A 19,499-nucleotide genomic window follows, 5' to 3' on the forward strand; every position below is an offset into this window, starting at 1 on the left:
AAATAAAATAAAATAAAATAAAATAAAATAAAATAAAATTTGGGGAAAAGGACAGCAGCTGACCCAAGGCAACTGGAAATTAAAATTTATTAACAATCAGAAAAATATTACTAAATTGTGGGAGGAAATAAAATTTCATTATTGCTCAGATTTCCAATATATAATTTTTATTTGGGTAAACATCAAATTATGTTGATGACTTCAAAGTTAAAAACTGAGGCAAAAATATAAATGTAAACTCTACTGATTAGAATGAAAGTTTTCATATTTTGAACTGGTATTTCATGTTTCTTCCAAGAAAGCTTAACTGAAGCAGCATTCACATCTTAAATACAAATGATCTATTTTTATTTTTATAATATAAATGTTATTATAAAATATCATTCAGAAAACATAATTAGAAAAGGAAATGGGCTATTCCTGTAGCAAGAGCAAGGAATATTGTGTGGAGAGAGTTATATGAAGAGAATCTAAGGGAGAAGAAAGTCCATAAAATAGGGGACCATCTGGGTCCCCCAAATGTATCCATTCAACTTTGCTCAGGCTCTGGTGCATTTATTCACCTGCTTCCTCTTGTTTTCCCAGGGTTTCCTGGTTGCTAGTCTAGCCAACAAAGGTGAATGCTCCTAAGGGCAAGGCAATCTCCAGCCTTTTGTTTTGATCTTTATAATAAAGAACCAAGGGCTCTTGGAGGCTCTGTCAATACTTGTCAGGCTGAGGAACTGCTGCTCTCATTATTCTACAACTTTCAAAAAGTCATATTTTGCATTCCTCAGGTTAAAGCCTCTGGCTGCTCTGGGGTTTCAGCAGTACCGGCTGTGAAGATGCTTCCTTCCTTTTTTGGTTGTTCTGAAACACCAACTCCAAAAAGCTCTGTACTTGGCCTTTTGCCCTATGAAGTTGTTTTTGCTAAAGGCAGCGATGAGGGGCCTGTGGCCAGACTCATCCTATGATGACATCAGTTGGTTTCAGAGATCATAACAACACTGAGTTACTTTCTAGTCAAACACAATTAATGAGTCTGTTTTTGTTTTGTTTGCAATCATTGATTGCCTTTGGTATTAGTTTCTAGATTCCAACTTAAGAATTTCAGTTTTATTTTAGTTTTCTCACACAATACCTAAAAGCAAACTAGTTACAATTATTTTTGCCTAGGAGTTATATTTTTCCTTAGTTTTTCTGGGGAGGAGGGTATAAAACTGACCAGTCTGATTTGGAGAAAACATGTTTCAAAGTACAGAATTGTTTCAGTTATCTACACAATAGTGACTATAATTTTTTACTTACTGTCCATTGAATAGTGTTTATAGAGAAAAAAAGAGGTAGTCAATTGCTTCATAAACAGGTGAGTTTGAGTATCACCATTGGCTGTGAGTAAGTTTAGACAGAACAGAACCTATTTAGTTCTTTCATAATCCTATTAAGCATCAGCAAAAATATCTTGTGGAATTACATAAACTGCTTCTAAGTAGTCTTTTATTGGTCTATTATTTTAGTCTTTATTATCCAAGAAAGTTGCACACTATTATATAATATTGGAAATGGAATCAGAACGCTCAGGGTCCATTCCTGAGTCTGCAACTTTATCATATGTAACTCTAAGAAAGTGGAGTTATCCTGCATCTTAGGTTTAGGGGTTAGGGACTTGGTGCCCCAGTGATCTAGAAAATTTGCAAAAAATTCTTTGACCTTCCTTTCATATCTAAGGAGAAGTCTGAATTTTTTCTTTTTCTTTTATGGGGTGTTTGCAATGCCTTTTTTTGGGTTGAAATCATACAATACTATATATATATCTATAAGTATAGAAATCTCTATCTTTCTATATCTATATATCTGTATATAAATATATTGTATTCATGAGTTTCCAAACTTTTTCTGTCATCTCTAGTTTCCACAAATCTCCCCCCCAAATTCCCATTTAATTTTGTATGCTGACCTGTGATATATCAAAATTGATGGGGAAATTTGCAATGTATATCATTTAATCTCTGAGCTTGCTTCTTCACCAAGAAAAGAGGGTAATATTTTTAATCAATCAATTAGCATTTAGTAAGTGCTTACTGTACCTAGTGTTGGGGATACAGAGAAAGAGCAAAAACAGTCCTTGCCCTCAAGAAGCTTATATTCTAATAGAGGAGACAAAGTAGATAAATCAGAACAGAGTAGAGGGATGGCAGGCCAAGAGACTCCCACAGCAGCCAGACCATCTACATTAGCCCCATTCCCTATAAATCAGGTTCTGGGATGAAACAATTCTGGTAAAAAGCAAGTGAGAAGGACACCTGGCACAGCAGATCCCTCACCATGACAAACATAATTTTGCAACTCACCCCTTCTAGTCATTTGGTTGGTTGATGTGGTCTTCTTGGAGACTGAGGGGCTATATAGTAAAGGAAAGGTAACATTGATGGAGATGGCACCAGATAGTAGGGGAGACCATCTTGGACTTCCCAGAGGGGCTACTTAAGCTGACTCAAAAAAGGAAACAAAGGCTTCTATGAACTGCAAGGATAACAATAGAAAGTGTAAAGGAAGATGAAGTGGAAGATGTGAAGAACAGAAGGGAGGCCAGGATGGCTCCATCCTACAGTAAATGGGAGGGAAGACACCAAGGTCAGCAAAGCCAGAGGGAGTGACAGTGCTTTATCTACAGCAGGGAAAATCCTGGGTAGAAGATGCATTAGCATGGGCACAGACTTGAGGCCAAGACTAGTGATTAGATAGATTAGATATTATTCTTAGATATTACTGATTAGAAGACTACTTTGAGGTGAGCTCTGTGATGAGGACCTGAACCAGCGCGGGTTATCTGACGGGGGAAGAGACTGGGGCATATATGGGTAATACAAAGACAAAATCAATGTGGAGAGAATAGGAAGAAGGGATTTATGCTAGAGATGATGTAAAGACAGAAATAATAAAAGCTGGTAAATGATTGGATAGAAAGGAATCAAGGATGTCACTGAGGTTGCAAATCGGGGTGACTGCTGCCTTGGAAACGGTGGGCAGAAAGCAAATAGTTAAGCAACAGCTGGAATGATGGTGGTGCCCTCAAAAGCAACAGGACACCTGGGAAAAGCTGAACTTGAGGACACCTAGCTTAAATTGCTCAAGGGGTAGTTTGGAGCTCACAGGTGGAGGCTAGAAAAGGTGATCTGGAAATGGGCCCAGTCCATCTGGACAGTGATGACGTGGGAACCCTTGGGAAGCTAAGAGATAATCCAGCAAGAAAGAGAGAAGAAAGAAAAGGGCCCAGGATAGAGGAGTTAGGGAACTCTCAAGGTAAATCAGAGGGAGGTGGAGAAAGGACCCAGCAGAGAGACCGAGAAGTGGTCAGAGAGGGAGGGGAAGAACCAAGAGGAGGTAGGGTCACAACCACGGGGGGGGGGGGGGGGGGAGCAAAGGTGCAGGTGGGGGGAGAGGTGAGAGATGGGGAGCCGGGAGAGGTGAGAGATGGGGAGTCGGGAGAGGGGAGAGATGGGGAGTCGGGAGAGGTGAGAGATGGGGAGTCGGGAGAGGGGAGAGACGGGGAGTCGGGAGAGATGAGAGATGGGGAGTCGGGAGAGGGGAGAGGTGGGGAGTCGGGAGAGGGGAGAGATGGGGAGTCGGGAGAGGTGAGAGATGGGGAGTCGGGAGAGGGGAGAGGTGGGGAGTCGGGAGAGGGGAGAGATGGGGAGTCGGGAGAGGTGAGAGATGAGAGACGGGAGTCGGGAGAGGGGAGAGATGGGGAGTCGGGAGAGATGAGAGATGGGGAGTCGGGAGAGATGAGAGATGAGAGACGGGGAGTCGGGAGAGGTGAGAGATGAGAGACGGGGAGTCGGGAGAGGGGAGAGATGGGGAGTCGGGAGAGATGAGAGACGGGGAGTCGGGAGAGGGGAGAGGTGGGGAGTCGGGAGAGATGAGAGATGGGGAGTCGGGAGAGGGGAGAGATGGGGAGTCGGGAGAGGGGAGAGATGGGGAGTCGGGAGAGATGAGAGATGGGGAGTCGGGAGAGGGGAGAGGTGGGGAGTCGGGAGAGGGGAGAGATGGGGAGTCGGGAGAGGGGAGAGGTGGGGAGTCCGGAGAGGGGAGAGGTGGGGAGTCGGGAGAGATGAGAGATGGGGAGTCGGGAGAGGGGAGAGGTGGGGAGTCGGGAGAGGGGAGAGATGAGAGACGGGGAGTCGGGAGAGGGGAGAGGTGGGGAGTCGGGAGAGGGGAGAGGTGGGGAGTCGGGAGAGATGAGAGATGGGGAGTCGGGAGAGGGGAGAGGTGGGGAATCGGGAGAGGGGAGAGGTGGGGAGTCGGGAGAGGGGAGAGGTGGGGAGTCGGGAGAGGGGAGAGATGAGAGACGGGGAGTCGGGAGAGGGGAGAGATGGGGAGTCGGGAGAGGGGAGAGATGGGGAGTCGGGAGAGGGGAGAGGTGGGGAGTCGGGAGAGGGGAGAGATGAGAGACGGGGAGTCGGGAGAGGTGAGAGATGAGAGATGGGGAGTCGGGAGAGGTGAGAGATGAGAGATGGGGAGTCGGGAGAGGGGAGAGATGGGGAGTCGGGAGAGATGAGAGATAGGGAGTCGGGAGAGGGGAGAGGTGGGGAGTCGGGAGAGGGGAGAGGTGGGGAGTCGGGAGAGATGAGAGATGGGGAGTCGGGAGAGGGGAGAGATGGGGAGTCGGGAGAGGGGAGAGATGGGGAGTCGGGAGAGATGAGAGATGGGGAGTCGGGAGAGGGGAGAGGTGGGGAGTCGGGAGAGGGGAGAGATGGGGAGTCGGGAGAGGTGAGAGATGAGAGATGGGGAGTCGGGAGAGGGGAGAGATGGGGAGTCGGGAGAGATGAGAGATGGGGAGTCGGGAGAGGGGAGAGGTGGGGAGTCGGGAGAGGGGAGAGGTGGGGAGTCGGGAGAGATGAGAGATGGGGAGTCGGGAGAGGGGAGAGATGGGGAGTCGGGAGAGGGGAGAGATGGGGAGTCGGGAGAGGGGAGAGATGGGGAGTCGGGAGAGGGGAGAGGTGGGGAGTCGGGAGAGGGGAGAGATGGGGAGTCGGGAGAGGTGAGAGATGAGAGATGGGGAGTCGGGAGAGGGGAGAGATGGGGAGTCGGGAGAGATGAGAGATGGGGAGTCGGGAGAGGGGAGAGATGGGGAGTCGGGAGAGGGGAGAGATGGGGAGTCGGGAGAGATGAGAGATGGGGAGTCGGGAGAGGGGAGAGGTGGGGAGTCGGGAGAGGGGAGAGATGGGGAGTCGGGAGAGGGGAGAGGTGGGGAGTCGGGAGAGATGAGAGATGGGGAGTCGGGAGAGGGGAGAGGTGGGGAGTCGGGAGAGGGGAGAGGTGGGGAGTCCGGAGAGGGGAGAGATGAGAGACGGGGAGTCGGGAGAGGGGAGAGGTGGGGAGTCGGGAGAGATGAGAGATGGGGAGTCGGGAGTCGGGAGAGGGGAGAGGTGGGGAGTCGGGAGAGGGGAGAGGTGGGGAGTCGGGAGAGGGGAGAGATGAGAGACGGGGAGTCGGGAGAGGGGAGAGATGGGGAGTCGGGAGAGGGGAGAGATGGGGAGTCGGGAGAGGGGAGAGGTGGGGAGTCGGGAGAGGGGAGAGATGGGGAGTCGGGAGAGATGAGAGACGGGGAGTCGGGAGAGGGGAGAGATGGGGAGTCGGGAGAGGGGAGAGATGGGGAGTCGGGAGAGATGAGAGACGGGGAGTCGGGAGAGGGGAGAGGTGGGGAGTCGGGAGAGGGGAGAGGTGGGGAGTCGGGAGAGGTGAGAGGTGGGGAGTCGGGAGAGATGAGAGATGGGGAGTCGGGAGAGGGGAGAGGTGGGGAGTCGGGAGAGGGGAGAGGTGGGGAGTCGGGAGAGGGGAGAGATGAGAGACGGGGAGTCGGGAGAGGGGAGAGATGGGGAGTCGGGAGAGATGAGAGATGGGGAGTCGGGAGAGGGGAGAGGTGGGGAGTCGGGAGAGATGAGAGATAGGGAGTCGGGAGAGGGGAGAGGTGGGGAGTCGGGAGAGGGGAGAGGTGGGGAGTCGGGAGAGATGAGAGATGGGGAGTCGGGAGAGGGAGAGACGGGGAGTTGGGAGAAGAGATGGGAGTCGGGAGAGGGGAGAGGTGGGGAGTCGGGGAGTCGGGAGAGGGGAGAGGTGGGGAGTCGGGAGAGATGAGAGATGGGGAGTCGGGAGAGGTGAGAGGTGGGGAGTCGGGAGAGGGGAGAGATGAGAGACGGGGAGTCGGGAGAGGGGAGAGGTGGGGAGTCGGGAGAGGGGAGAGATGGGGAGTCGGGAGAGGGGAGAGATGAGAGATGGGGAGTCGGGAGAGGGGAGAGATGGGGAGTCGGGAGAGATGAGAGATGGGGAGTCGGGAGAGGGGAGAGGTGGGGAGTCGGGAGAGGGGAGAGGTGGGGAGTCGGGAGAGGGGAGAGATGGGGAGTCGGGAGAGGGGGAGAGATGAGAGATGGGGAGTCGGGAGAGGGGAGAGATGGGGAGTCGGGAGAGGGGAGAGATGGGGAGTCGGGAGAGATGAGAGATGGGGAGTCGGGAGAGGGGAGAGGTGGGGAGTCGGGAGAGGGGAGAGATGGGGAGTCGGGAGAGGGGAGAGGTGGGGAGTCGGGAGAGATGAGAGATGGGGAGTCGGGAGAGGGGAGAGGTGGGGAGTCGGGAGAGGGGAGAGGTGGGGAGTCGGGAGAGGGGAGAGATGAGAGACGGGGAGTCGGGAGAGGGAGAGGTGGGGATTCGGGAGAGATGAGAGATGGGGAGTCGGGAGAGGGGAGAGGTGGGGAGTTGGGAGAGGGGAGAGATGAGAGACGGGGAGTCGGGAGAGGGGAGAGATGGGGAGTCGGGAGAGGGGAGAGATGGGGAGTCGGGAGAGGGGAGAGGTGGGGAGTCGGGAGAGGGGAGAGATGAGAGACGGGGAGTCGGGAGAGGGGAGAGACGGGGAGTCGGGAGAGGGGAGAGACGGGGAGTCGGGAGAGGGGAGAGACGGGGAGTCGGGAGAGGGGAGAGATGGGGAGTCGGGAGAGGGGAGAGATGGGGAGTCGGGAGAGGGGGAGAGATGGGGTCGGGAGAGGGGAGAGTGGGGAGTCGGGAGAGGGGAGAGATGGGGAGTGAGAGATGATGAGAGGTGGGGAGTCGGGAGAGGGGAGAGGTGGGGAGTCGGGAGAGGGGAGAGATGAGAGACGGGGAGTCGGGAGAGGGGAGAGGTGGGGAGTCGGGAGAGATGAGAGATGGGGAGTCGGGAGAGGTGAGAGATGAGAGATGGGGAGTCGGGAGAGGGGAGAGATGGGGAGTCGGGAGAGGGGAGAGTGGGGAGATGGGGAGTCGGGAGAGGGGAGAGATGGGGATGAGAGACGGGGAGTTGGGAGAGGGGAGAGATGGGGAGTCGGGAGAGGGGAGAGAGTCGGGAGGTGGGGAGGGGGAGGGGAGAGGGGGAGTGGGGAGGGGAGAGATGGGATGGGAGTCGGGAGAGGTGAGAGGGGGAGTCGGAGAGGGGAGAGTGGGGAGTCGGGGAGTCGGGAGAGGGGAGAGGTGGGGAGTCGGGAGAGATGAGAGATGGGGAGTCGGGAGAGGGGAGAGGTGGGGAGTCGGGAGAGGGGAGAGATGAGAGACGGGGAGTCGGGAGAGGGGAGAGATGGGGAGTCGGGAGAGGGGAGAGATGGGGAGTCGGGAGAGGGGAGAGATGAGAGACGGGGAGTCGGGAGAGGGGAGAGGTGGGGAGTCGGGAGAGATGAGAGATGGGGAGTCGGGAGAGGGGAGAGGTGGGGAGTCGGGAGAGGGGAGAGATGAGAGACGGGGAGTCGGGAGAGGGGAGAGATGGGGAGTCGGGAGAGGGGAGAGATGGGGAGTCGGGAGAGGGGAGAGGTGGGGAGTCGGGAGAGGGGAGAGACGGGGAGTCGGGAGAGATGAGAGATGGGGAGTCGGGAGAGGGGAGAGATGGGGAGTCGGGAGAGGGGAGAGATGGGGAGTCGGGAGAGATGAGAGATGGGGAGTCGGGAGAGGGGAGAGGTGGGGAGTCGGGAGAGGGGAGAGATGAGAGACGGGGAGTCGGGAGAGGGGAGAGGTGGGGAGTCGGGAGAGATGAGAGATGGGGAGTCGGGAGAGGGGAGAGGTGGGGAGTCGGGAGAGGGGAGAGGTGGGGAGTCGGGAGAGGGGAGAGATGAGAGACGGGGAGTCGGGAGAGGGAGAGGTGGGGATTCGGGAGAGATGAGAGATGGGGAGTCGGGAGAGGGGAGAGGTGGGGAGTTGGGAGAGGGGAGAGATGAGAGACGGGGAGTCGGGAGAGGGGAGAGATGGGGAGTCGGGAGAGGGGAGAGATGGGGAGTCGGGAGAGGGGAGAGGTGGGGAGTCGGGAGAGGGGAGAGATGAGAGACGGGGAGTCGGGAGAGGGGAGAGACGGGGAGTCGGGAGAGGGGAGAGACGGGGAGTCGGGAGAGGGGAGAGACGGGGAGTCGGGAGAGGGGAGAGATGGGGAGTCGGGAGAGGGGAGAGATGGGGAGTCGGGAGAGGGGAGAGATGGGGAGTCGGGAGAGGGGAGAGATGGGGAGTCGGGAGAGGGGAGAGATGGGGAGTCGGGAGAGGGGAGAGATGGGGAGTCGGGAGAGGGGAGAGACGGGGAGTCGGGAGAGATGAGAGATGGGGAGTCGGGAGAGGGGAGAGGTGGGGAGTCGGGAGAGGGGAGAGGTGGGGAGTCGGGAGAGGGGAGAGATGGGGAGTCGGGAGAGGGGAGAGGTGGGGAGTCGGGAGAGGGGAGAGATGGGGAGTCGGGAGAGGGGAGAGGTGGGGAGTCGGGAGAGATGAGAGATGGGGAGTCGGGAGAGGGGAGAGGTGGGGAGTCGGGAGAGAGGAGAGGTGGGGAGTCGGGAGAGGGGAGAGATGAGAGACGGGGAGTCGGGAGAGGGGAGAGGTGGGGAGTCGGGAGAGATGAGAGATGGGGAGTCGGGAGAGGGGAGAGGTGGGGAGTCGGGAGAGGGGAGAGATGAGAGACGGGGAGTCGGGAGAGGGGAGAGACGGGGAGTCGGGAGAGATGAGAGACGGGGAGTCGGGAGAGGGGAGAGACGGGGAGTCGGGAGAGGGGAGAGAGACGGGGAGTCGGGAGAGGGGAGAGATGGGGAGTCGGGAGAGGGGAGAGATGGGGAGTCGGGAGAGGGGAGAGACGGGGAGTCGGGAGAGGGGAGAGATGGGGAGTCGGGAGAGGGGAGAGACGGGGAGTCGGGAGAGGGGAGAGATGGGGAGTCGGGAGAGGGGAGAGATGGGGAGTCGGGAGAGGGGAGAGACGGGGAGTCGGGAGAGGGGAGAGACGGGGAGTCGGGAGAGGGGAGAGACGGGGAGTCGGGAGAGATGAGAGATGGGGAGTCGGGAGAGGGGAGAGGTGGGGAGTCGGGAGAGGGGAGAGGTGGGGAGTCGGGAGAGGGGAGAGGTGGGGAGTCGGGAGAGGGGAGAGGTGGGGAGTCGGGAGAGGGGAGAGGTGGGGAGTCGGGAGAGATGAGAGATGGGGAGTCGGGAGAGGGGAGAGGTGGGGAGTCGGGAGAGGGGAGAGATGGGGAGTCGGGAGAGGGGAGAGGTGGGGAGTCGGGAGAGGGGAGAGGTGGGGAGTCGGGAGAGGGGAGAGGTGGGGAGTCGGGAGAGGGGAGAGGTGGGGAGTCGGGAGAGGGGAGAGGTGGGGAGTCCGGAGAGGGGAGAGGTGGGGAGTCGGGAGAGATGAGAGATGGGGAGTCGGGAGAGGGGAGAGGTGGGGAGTCGGGAGAGGGGAGAGATGAGAGACGGGGAGTCGGGAGAGGGGAGAGGTGGGGAGTCGGGAGAGGGGAGAGGTGGGGAGTCGGGAGAGATGAGAGATGGGGAGTCGGGAGAGGGGAGAGGTGGGGAATCGGGAGAGGGGAGAGGTGGGGAGTCGGGAGAGGGGAGAGGTGGGGAGTCGGGAGAGGGGAGAGATGAGAGACGGGGAGTCGGGAGAGGGGAGAGATGGGGAGTCGGGAGAGGGGAGAGATGGGGAGTCGGGAGAGGGGAGAGGTGGGGAGTCGGGAGAGGGGAGAGATGAGAGACGGGGAGTCGGGAGAGGTGAGAGATGAGAGATGGGGAGTCGGGAGAGGTGAGAGATGAGAGATGGGGAGTCGGGAGAGGGGAGAGATGGGGAGTCGGGAGAGATGAGAGATAGGGAGTCGGGAGAGGGGAGAGGTGGGGAGTCGGGAGAGGGGAGAGGTGGGGAGTCGGGAGAGGGGAGAGATGGGGAGTCGGGAGAGGGGAGAGATGGGGAGTCGGGAGAGGGGAGAGATGGGGAGTCGGGAGAGATGAGAGATGGGGAGTCGGGAGAGGGGAGAGGTGGGGAGTCGGGAGAGGGGAGAGATGGGGAGTCGGGAGAGGTGAGAGATGAGAGATGGGGAGTCGGGAGAGGGGAGAGATGGGGAGTCGGGAGAGATGAGAGATGGGGAGTCGGGAGAGGTGAGAGGTGGGGAGTCGGGAGAGGGGAGAGGTGGGGAGTCGGGAGAGATGAGAGATGGGGAGTCGGGAGAGGGGAGAGATGGGGAGTCGGGAGAGGGGAGAGATGGGGAGTCGGGAGAGGGGAGAGATGGGGAGTCGGGAGAGGGGAGAGGTGGGGAGTCGGGAGAGGGGAGAGATGGGGAGTCGGGAGAGGTGAGAGATGAGAGATGGGGAGTCGGGAGAGGGGAGAGATGGGGAGTCGGGAGAGATGAGAGATGGGGAGTCGGGAGAGGGGAGAGATGGGGAGTCGGGAGAGGGGAGAGATGGGGAGTCGGGAGAGATGAGAGATGGGGAGTCGGGAGAGGTGAGAGGTGGGGAGTCGGGAGAGGGGAGAGATGGGGAGTCGGGAGAGGGGAGAGGTGGGGAGTCGGGAGAGATGAGAGATGGGGAGTCGGGAGAGGGGAGAGGTGGGGAGTCGGGAGAGGGGAGAGGTGGGGAGTCCGGAGAGGGGAGAGATGAGAGACGGGGAGTCGGGAGAGGGGAGAGGTGGGGAGTCGGGAGAGATGGGAGAGGGGAGAGGTGGGGAGTCGGGAGAGGGGAGAGGTGGGGAGTCGGGAGAGGGGAGAGATGAGAGACGGGGAGTCGGGAGAGGGGAGAGATGGGGAGTCGGGAGAGGGGAGAGATGGGGAGTCGGGAGAGGGGAGAGGTGGGGAGTCGGGAGAGGGGAGAGATGAGAGACGGGGAGTCGGGAGAGGGGAGAGATGAGAGATGAGAGATGGGGAGTCGGGAGAGGTGAGAGATGAGAGATGGGGAGTCGGGAGAGGGGAGAGATGGGGAGTCGGGAGAGATGAGAGATAGGGAGTCGGGAGAGGGGAGAGGTGGGGAGTCGGGAGAGGGGAGAGGTGGGGAGTCGGGAGAGATGAGAGATGGGGAGTCGGGAGAGGGGAGAGGTGGGGAGTCGGGAGAGGGGAGAGGTGGGGAGTCGGGAGAGATGAGAGATGGGGAGTCGGGAGAGGGGAGAGATGGGGAGTCGGGAGAGGGGAGAGATGGGGAGTCGGGAGAGGGGAGAGATGGGGAGTCGGGAGAGGGGAGAGGTGGGGAGTCGGGAGAGGGGAGAGATGGGGAGTCGGGAGAGGTGAGAGATGAGAGATGGGGAGTCGGGAGAGGGGAGAGATGGGGAGTCGGGAGAGATGAGAGATGGGGAGTCGGGAGAGGGGAGAGGTGGGGAGTCGGGAGAGGGGAGAGGTGGGGAGTCGGGAGAGGGGAGAGATGGGGAGTCGGGAGAGATGAGAGATGGGGAGTCGGGAGAGGGGAGAGATGGGGAGTCGGGAGAGGGGAGAGATGGGGAGTCGGGAGAGATGAGAGATGGGGAGTCGGGAGAGGGGAGAGGTGGGGAGTCGGGAGAGGGGAGAGATGGGGAGTCGGGAGAGGGGAGAGGTGGGGAGTCGGGAGAGATGAGAGATGGGGAGTCGGGAGAGGGGAGAGGTGGGGAGTCGGGAGAGGGGAGAGGTGGGGAGTCGGGAGAGGGGAGAGATGAGAGACGGGGAGTCGGGAGAGGGGAGAGGTGGGGAGTCGGGAGAGATGAGAGATGGGGAGTCGGGAGAGGGGAGAGGTGGGGAGTCGGGAGAGATGAGAGATGGGGAGTCGGGAGAGGGGAGAGATGAGAGACGGGGAGTCGGGAGAGGGGAGAGATGGGGAGTCGGGAGAGATGAGAGATGGGGAGTCGGGAGAGGGGAGAGATGAGAGACGGGGAGTCGGGAGAGATGAGAGATGGGGAGTCGGGAGAGGGGAGAGATGAGAGACGGGGAGTCGGGAGAGGGGAGAGGTGGGGAGTCGGGAGAGATGAGAGATGGGGAGTCGGGAGAGGGGAGAGGTGGGGAGTCGGGAGAGGGGAGAGATGAGAGACGGGGAGTCGGGAGAGGGGAGAGATGGGGAGTCGGGAGAGGGGAGAGATGGGGAGTCGGGAGAGGGGAGAGATGAGAGACGGGGAGTCGGGAGAGGGGAGAGGTGGGGAGTCGGGAGAGATGAGAGATGGGGAGTCGGGAGAGGGGAGAGGTGGGGAGTCGGGAGAGGGGAGAGATGAGAGACGGGGAGTCGGGAGAGGGGAGAGATGGGGAGTCGGGAGAGGGGAGAGATGGGGAGTCGGGAGAGGGGAGAGGTGGGGAGTCGGGAGAGGGGAGAGACGGGGAGTCGGGAGAGATGAGAGATGGGGAGTCGGGAGAGGGGAGAGATGGGGAGTCGGGAGAGGGGAGAGATGGGGAGTCGGGAGAGATGAGAGATGGGGAGTCGGGAGAGGGGAGAGGTGGGGAGTCGGGAGAGGGGAGAGATGAGAGACGGGGAGTCGGGAGAGGGGAGAGGTGGGGAGTCGGGAGAGATGAGAGATGGGGAGTCGGGAGAGGGGAGAGGTGGGGAGTCGGGAGAGGGGAGAGGTGGGGAGTCGGGAGAGGGGAGAGATGAGAGAGTGGGGAGTCGGGAGAGGGGAGAGGTGGGGAGTCGGGAGAGGAGGAGAGATGAGAGAGTCGGGAGAGATCGGGAGAGGTCGGGAGAGATGAGAGATGGGGAGTCGGGAGAGGTGAGAGGTGGGGAGTCGGGAGAGGGGAGAGGTGGGGAGTCGGGAGAGGGGAGAGGTGGGGAGTCGGGAGAGGGGAGAGGTGGGGAGTCGGGAGAGATGAGAGGTGGGGAGTCGGGAGAGATGAGAGGTGGGGAGTCGGGAGAGGGGAGAGATGAGAGACGGGGAGTCGGGAGAGGGGAGAGATGGGGAGTCGGGAGAGGGGAGAGATGGGGAGTCGGGAGAGGGGAGAGGTGGGGAGTCGGGAGAGGGGAGAGACGGGGAGTCGGGAGAGATGAGAGATGGGGAGTCGGGAGAGGGGAGAGATGGGGAGTCGGGAGAGGGGAGAGATGGGGAGTCGGGAGAGATGAGAGATGGGGAGTCGGGAGAGGGGAGAGGTGGGGAGTCGGGAGAGGGGAGAGATGAGAGACGGGGAGTCGGGAGAGGGGAGAGGTGGGGAGTCGGGAGAGATGAGAGATGGGGAGTCGGGAGAGGGGAGAGGTGGGGAGTCGGGAGAGGGGAGAGGTGGGGAGTCGGGAGAGGGGAGAGATGAGAGACGGGGAGTCGGGAGAGGGGGAGAGGTGGGGATTCGGGAGAGATGAGAGATGGGGAGTCGGGAGAGGGGAGAGGTGGGGAGTTGGGAGAGGGGAGAGATGAGAGACGGGGAGTCGGGAGAGGGGAGAGATGGGGAGTCGGGAGAGGTGAGAGGTGGGGAGTCGGGAGAGGGGAGAGGTGGGGAGTCGGGAGAGGGGAGAGATGAGAGACGGGGAGTCGGGAGAGGGGAGAGACGGGGAGTCGGGAGAGGGGAGAGACGGGGAGTCGGGAGGGGGGAGGGGGGGGAGAGACGGGGAGTCGGGGGAGAGGGGAGAGACGGGGAGTCGGGAGAGGGGAGAGACGGGGAGTCGGGAGAGGGGAGGAGATGGGGAGTCGGGAGAGGGGAGAGATGGGGAGTCGGGAGAGGGGAGAGATGGGGAGTCGGGAGAGGGGAGAGATGGGGAGTCGGGAGGGGAGAGACGGGGAGTCGGGAGAGATGAGAGATGGGGAGTCGGGAGAGGGGAGAGGTGGGGAGTCGGGAGAGGGGAGAGGTGGGGAGTCGGGAGAGGGGAGAGATGGGGAGTCGGGAGAGGGGAGAGGTGGGGAGTCGGGAGAGGGGAGAGATGGGGAGTCGGGAGAGGGGAGAGGTGGGGAGTCGGGAGAGATGAGAGATGGGGAGTCGGGAGAGGGGAGAGGTGGGGAGTCGGGAGAGAGGAGAGGTGGGGAGTCGGGAGAGGGGAGAGATGAGAGACGGGGAGTCGGGAGAGGGGAGAGGTGGGGAGTCGGGAGAGATGAGAGATGGGGAGTCGGGAGAGGGGAGAGGTGGGGAGTCGGGAGAGGGGAGAGATGAGAGACGGGGAGTCGGGAGAGGGGAGAGACGGGGAGTCGGGAGAGATGAGAGACGGGGGAGTCGGGAGAGGGGAGAGACGGGGAGTCGGGAGAGGGGAGAGACGGGGAGTCGGGAGAGGGGAGAGACGGGGAGTCGGGAGAGGGGAGAGATGGGGAGTCGGGAGAGGGGAGAGATGGGGAGTCGGGAGAGGGGAGAGACGGGGAGTCGGGAGAGGGGAGAGATGGGGAGTCGGGAGAGGGGAGAGACGGGGAGTCGGGAGAGGGGAGAGATGGGGAGTCGGGAGAGGGGAGAGGTGGGGAGTCGGGAGAGGGGAGAGACGGGGAGTCGGGAGAGGTGAGAGACGGGGAGTCGGGAGAGGGGGAGAGACGGGGAGTCGGGAGAGGGGAGAGATGGGGAGTCGGGAGAGGGGGAGAGGTGGGGAGTCGGGAGAGGGGAGAGGTGGGGAGTCGGGAGAGGGGAGAGGTGGGGAGTCGGGAGAGGGGAGAGATGGGGAGTCGGGAGAGGGGAGAGGTGGGGAGTCGGGAGAGATGAGAGATGGGGAGTCGGGAGAGGGGAGAGGTGGGGAGTCGGGAGAGGGGAGAGATGGGGAGTCGGGAGAGGTGAGAGGTGGGGAGTCGGGAGAGGGGAGAGGTGGGGAGTCGGGAGAGGGGAGAGATGAGAGACGGGGAGTCGGGAGAGGGGAGAGGTGGGGAGTCGGGAGAGGGGAGAGGTGGGGAGTCGGGAGAGGGGAGAGATGAGAGACGGGGAGTCGGGAGAGGGGAGAGACGGGGAGTCGGGAGAGGGAAGAGATGGGGAGTCGGGAGAGGGGAGAGGTGGGGAGTCGGGAGAGGGGAGAGGTGGGGAGTCGGGAGAGGTGAAAGGTGGGGAGTCGGGAGAGGGGAGAGGTGGGGAGTCGGGAGAGGGGAGAGATGGGGAGTCGGGAGAGGTGAGAGATGAGAGATGGGGAGTCGGGAGAGGGGAGAGGTGGGGAGTCGGGAGAGGGGAGAGATGAGAGATGGGGAGTCGGGAGAGGTGAGAGATGGGGAGTCGGGAGAGGGGAGAGGTGGGGAGTCGGGAGAGGGGAGAGGTGGGGAGTCGGGAGAGGTGAAAGGTGGGGAGTCGGGAGAGGGGAGAAGTGGGGAGTCGGGAGAGGGGAGAGATGGGGAGTCGGGAGAGGTGAGAGATGAGAGATGGGGAGTCGGGAGAGGGGAGAGGTGGGGAGTCGGGAGAGGGGAGAGGTGAGAGATGGGTAGTCGGGAGAGGTGAGAGATAGGGAGTCGGGAGAGGGGAGAGGTGGGGAGTCGGGAGAGGGGAGAGGTGGGGAGTCGGGAGAGGTGAAAGGTGGGGAGTCGGGAGAGGGGAGAGATGGGGAGTCGGGAGAGGGGAAGCCGCCTGTGAACTACAGAGAAGCTTCGGAAGGCTGAGGTTAAGCTACATCTCCAGGGGAAGGACCCGCTGAATGCTTTTCTGGGTCTAAATTTAAAACAAATTTCTAAGTTAAAAGTTCTAAATTTTAATTTAACTTAAAAATTTTTAAATTTAATTCAACTTAAATCAAAATAAATAAAAGATAAAATGAACTGAAACAAATTACGCCGCCCGGGGAGGGTTATGGTGCAGGACTGGCCTGGCCCTCTCTTTTCTCGGGCAGCCTGGCGGAGCCCGGCCGCCGGCCCGGTGCCAGCGGATCGGCGCAAGCCGGGGTGGGAGGAGGGCCACCACCCGCCGCAACGCCACCGGCGCCCGGGCATTTTTTTTCATTTTAAACACTGGATTCTCATTGTATTTCATTTGCTCGGGGCAGCTCCAGCCGCCTCGTGGCGCTTCCGCGGGGCCCATCCCTCCCAGAGGCGGGAAGAGCAGCCAGGGGCGGGGAGTGCGCAAGCGCAAGCGGGGGGCGGGGCCGCGCATGCGCTCTCTAGGCGGCGCTCGGGGGGGGGGGGGGCAGGGCGCAGTCATGCGCGCGCAGTTCCCGCCCTTCCCTACCTGAAACTTCGGCTCTTGTCCTTCGGGCCACGAACGGATGGGCAGGTTCTCGAGGCCGCGGCCCACGTCCCGCCGCTCCTCTGACATGCCGGCCCCTCCTCGCTCCGCTTCGCGCTCGTGTGCGGCCGCCTCGGCGCTCACGCCCTCGCTACTGCCTTCTATTCGACCACGCCCACCTTCCCCCCCTGCGGAGAAACGGCTGATTGGGTTAGTCCAGGAGGACGCTGGGAATGGTGGGCTCCCGCGCCCCGTGGCCTCATGGGAATTGTAGTCCCCGTCCGCGGCCCCTCTCCCTCCACGTGCTGCAGAAGGGGGCGGGGACTCCCCCAATCGCCGCCTCTTTACAGGTGGCTTGCTTCGGATCGAGCAGATCGGCCCGGTGTGTGGTGACAGCCGCAGAGTTGTACTGATGGGCTCCTGTCAGCTCCTTCTGGAGAGGAGCCCTGCCTCCTCGGCGTCCGGCTGTCCCTCCCAGGCCCCCCAAACCGCTGGGCACTGACGTCATCGCACACCGGCGCTCGCCCCGCCCACCCACACGCCCAGCCTGCGCGCGCAGCAGCACAGACTTGAGCCGCCCCGCCCCCCGCCCCTCCCGGGACTGGGGTGGGGGCTTTGCAGCCTGTGCCCTCTAATTTGGGATTTTTCTTTTAAACTTAACCTGGAGTTCCCAACTTGCTAATTTAGTAGGTGTGTCGCCAACATTTTTAGTGATCTTTTCATTTACATTATTATTATTATTATTATTATAATACACGTAGCTGGGTTTTCTTCCCCCCGGCCCCCACCTTGTTTCAGTCCTTACGGAGTTTGCCTCTTCCGTTTTTTTAAAAAAAAATTTTACTTTAAAAAAAGACAAAATGGAAAAGAAACTACAAACTCTTGTTTTCCTCATTTTCCTCATCGGTCAACTGGGGATAACAATATATTCCAGGGTGGTTGTGAGGATCAAATGTGACATTTCTAAAAGAGTGTAGAACAAACATTTTACTTTAGTTTTTTTTATTTCTCATTTTGTACAAATGTTTTTTTTACATTAATAAAATATTCTTGTGTAAGAGTAAACAAAATACCCCTTCCCCTCCCCCCCACAAATATAGACTTGCTTGGGCAATAAAGTAAAGGGGAGAGAAAAAAATTAAAATTAAAAAAAAATAATAGTAATAATTGTAGGTATGGCCAGGTGGTGCAATGGACGAAGCATCAGCCCTGGAGCCACGAGCACCCGAATCCATATCCAGCCTCGTAAACCCAACAATCACTTAGGCGTGTGACATGCAAGCCACCGGATCCCCACTGCCCTGCAAAAACCAAAAAGAAGGCGGGGAAAAAGGCCCAAAATAAAATAAAAATCATAGTAGGGGTGGCTGGGTGGCAGACAGAGCATTGGCCCTTGAGCCAGAAGCACCTGGGTCCAAATCTGGCTCCAGACACCCAAAGATCACCCTGCTATGTGGCCCCGGGCAGGCCACCCAGCCCCATTTGCCCTGCATCCCCCCCAAATAATAACAATAATAATAATAATAAATGTAGCACACACGTTTTAAAGACTAGTAATAATAATAATAATGATGATGATGATGATGATATCCAAGACAAACAAGACAGCTGCCTCCCACATAAATTCCTTTTGGCATTCTAGGCCACTAACTAGGTTACCATTTACAGTTAACTAGGTAACCAGAGACCTCAGTGCTCTAGGTAACTGTAGAGAAGGTAGAGCCTGGGTTGAGGAAGTTCCTCATGAAGTTGTTTGCTTCCATTACCAAGGAAATCACAGACCAATCCCAGTTCCTAACATGGTCCATGACTTTTCGTGGCCTCTTAGAAGGCAAGGAGAGGTTAGCTGATTTGCCAGCTGTTAATTGCCATGAATATCAAAGGTGGAATTGAAATCTAGTTTTTCTTGACTCCAGGGTTGGCAGCCTATTGATTAGATGAGCCTGCCTTTAGAGTATATGCAGAAGGATTTTATTTTATTTTTTTTTAGATTTTTGCAAGGCAGTGGGGTTAAGTGGCTTGCCCAAGGCCACACAGCTAGGTAATTATTAAGTGTCTGAGACCAGATTTGAACCCAGGTACTCCTGACTCCAGGGCTGGTGCTTTATCCACTGTGCCACCTAGCTGCCCCTGCAGAAGGATTTTAGGAGGAAGAAGCAAGGATAACTGGAGTATCAAAAAAGGATTGATTGTAGGAAATGATCTTTGGGTTCCCTTAATGAAAACTGATGACTCTAAGGGATAGAGATAGCAACAGGATGCCTTTCAGTCACCTGGAACAGCCTGGGCAAAATTTGGAGGCAAAAGAGAAAAATGTGAATAAGGAACAATAGGTCAATTCAGCTGGAATGCCCTGTTACCATACAGTTTTTATTCAATAGGGAGATTGAAGATTGAGATGTCTAAATTGAAGGTTAGAGAGATTAAGAGATTTCCCAAGGTACCTAAACAGCAGAACTGTACTTTATCCTCAGTATTCAAATCCAGATTTCATCTTGGGGGATTTCCAAATAGCATCCTGTCTGGGGTTCAATTTGGGATAATAAATCAGAAATAGTTATGTCTTCTATCTTCTGCTGCCAAATCCTTCTAGATCTGGCTTTGACTCATGGCTGAAATTGGCAGAGTGAGATTTTAGGGGACCAGAAAGCACTGTGCTTAAGACATTCTTTAAAATATATTAATATGTATTTTTAAAATCTTTTTTAACTTACAATCAAGAGATAAGGGATAGGATGAAGACTAGTGGTTAAGCAGGGATGGGACCCAGGTAGTCAGATGTCCAGCCCAATGCCCTTCCTGTGTCACTTTGATCTGGTAGTCAGTAGACTGTTCTTTACTGTTTACACTTATACTTAGTAGTAAAATTACTGACATTAAATTCTTACCTGAGAGTAAATGCCTAAAACAGTGGATAGAAGGAAAACTGCTTTTTTTAAAATTCAACTACTTTAGGGAAGGCCCCATATATGTAAAACTGTAGGATTCAAAGAAAAAAAAAATGGCTGATTATTTGCCTTCAAGGGATTTATATTTTACTGGAGAGACTATGACTTGTATATAAGGTGACAGGTGTGATGGAGGCATAGGAGAGATCTAGACAACTGTTCTAGGAGTATATGAAAGAGAGCATCTTTTCATCTGGGAGGGACACCAGGTAAAACTTCACAGAGGAATGTGAGCCTGTTAAGTCTTCACGAAAGGACTCTGAAAAGCAAAGATGAGGAGGGAAATTCATTTCAA

At 57.6% G+C, this 19,499-nt stretch overlaps 1 protein-coding gene across 1 annotated transcript in view; it reads right to left on the bottom strand.

Annotated features, from left to right (window-relative positions):
* The window catches only part of LOC141496292 (histone-lysine N-methyltransferase SETMAR), a 30,735-nt gene extending 13,978 nt beyond the window's left edge, over nucleotides 1-16,757 (bottom strand). The window contains exon 1 of the mRNA XM_074198685.1: nucleotides 16,260-16,757. Coding sequence (XP_074054786.1) covers nucleotides 16,260-16,346 — 87 coding nt within the window. The 5' untranslated portion in view covers nucleotides 16,347-16,757. The remainder of the gene's footprint in view (nucleotides 1-16,259) is intronic.
* Nucleotides 16,758-19,499: the final 2,742 nt, after the last annotated feature.

The sequence above is a fragment of the Macrotis lagotis genome, chromosome 8 (genome assembly GCF_037893015.1).
Source record: "Macrotis lagotis isolate mMagLag1 chromosome 8, bilby.v1.9.chrom.fasta, whole genome shotgun sequence".
Classification (NCBI taxonomy): domain Eukaryota; kingdom Metazoa; phylum Chordata; class Mammalia; order Peramelemorphia; family Peramelidae; genus Macrotis; species Macrotis lagotis.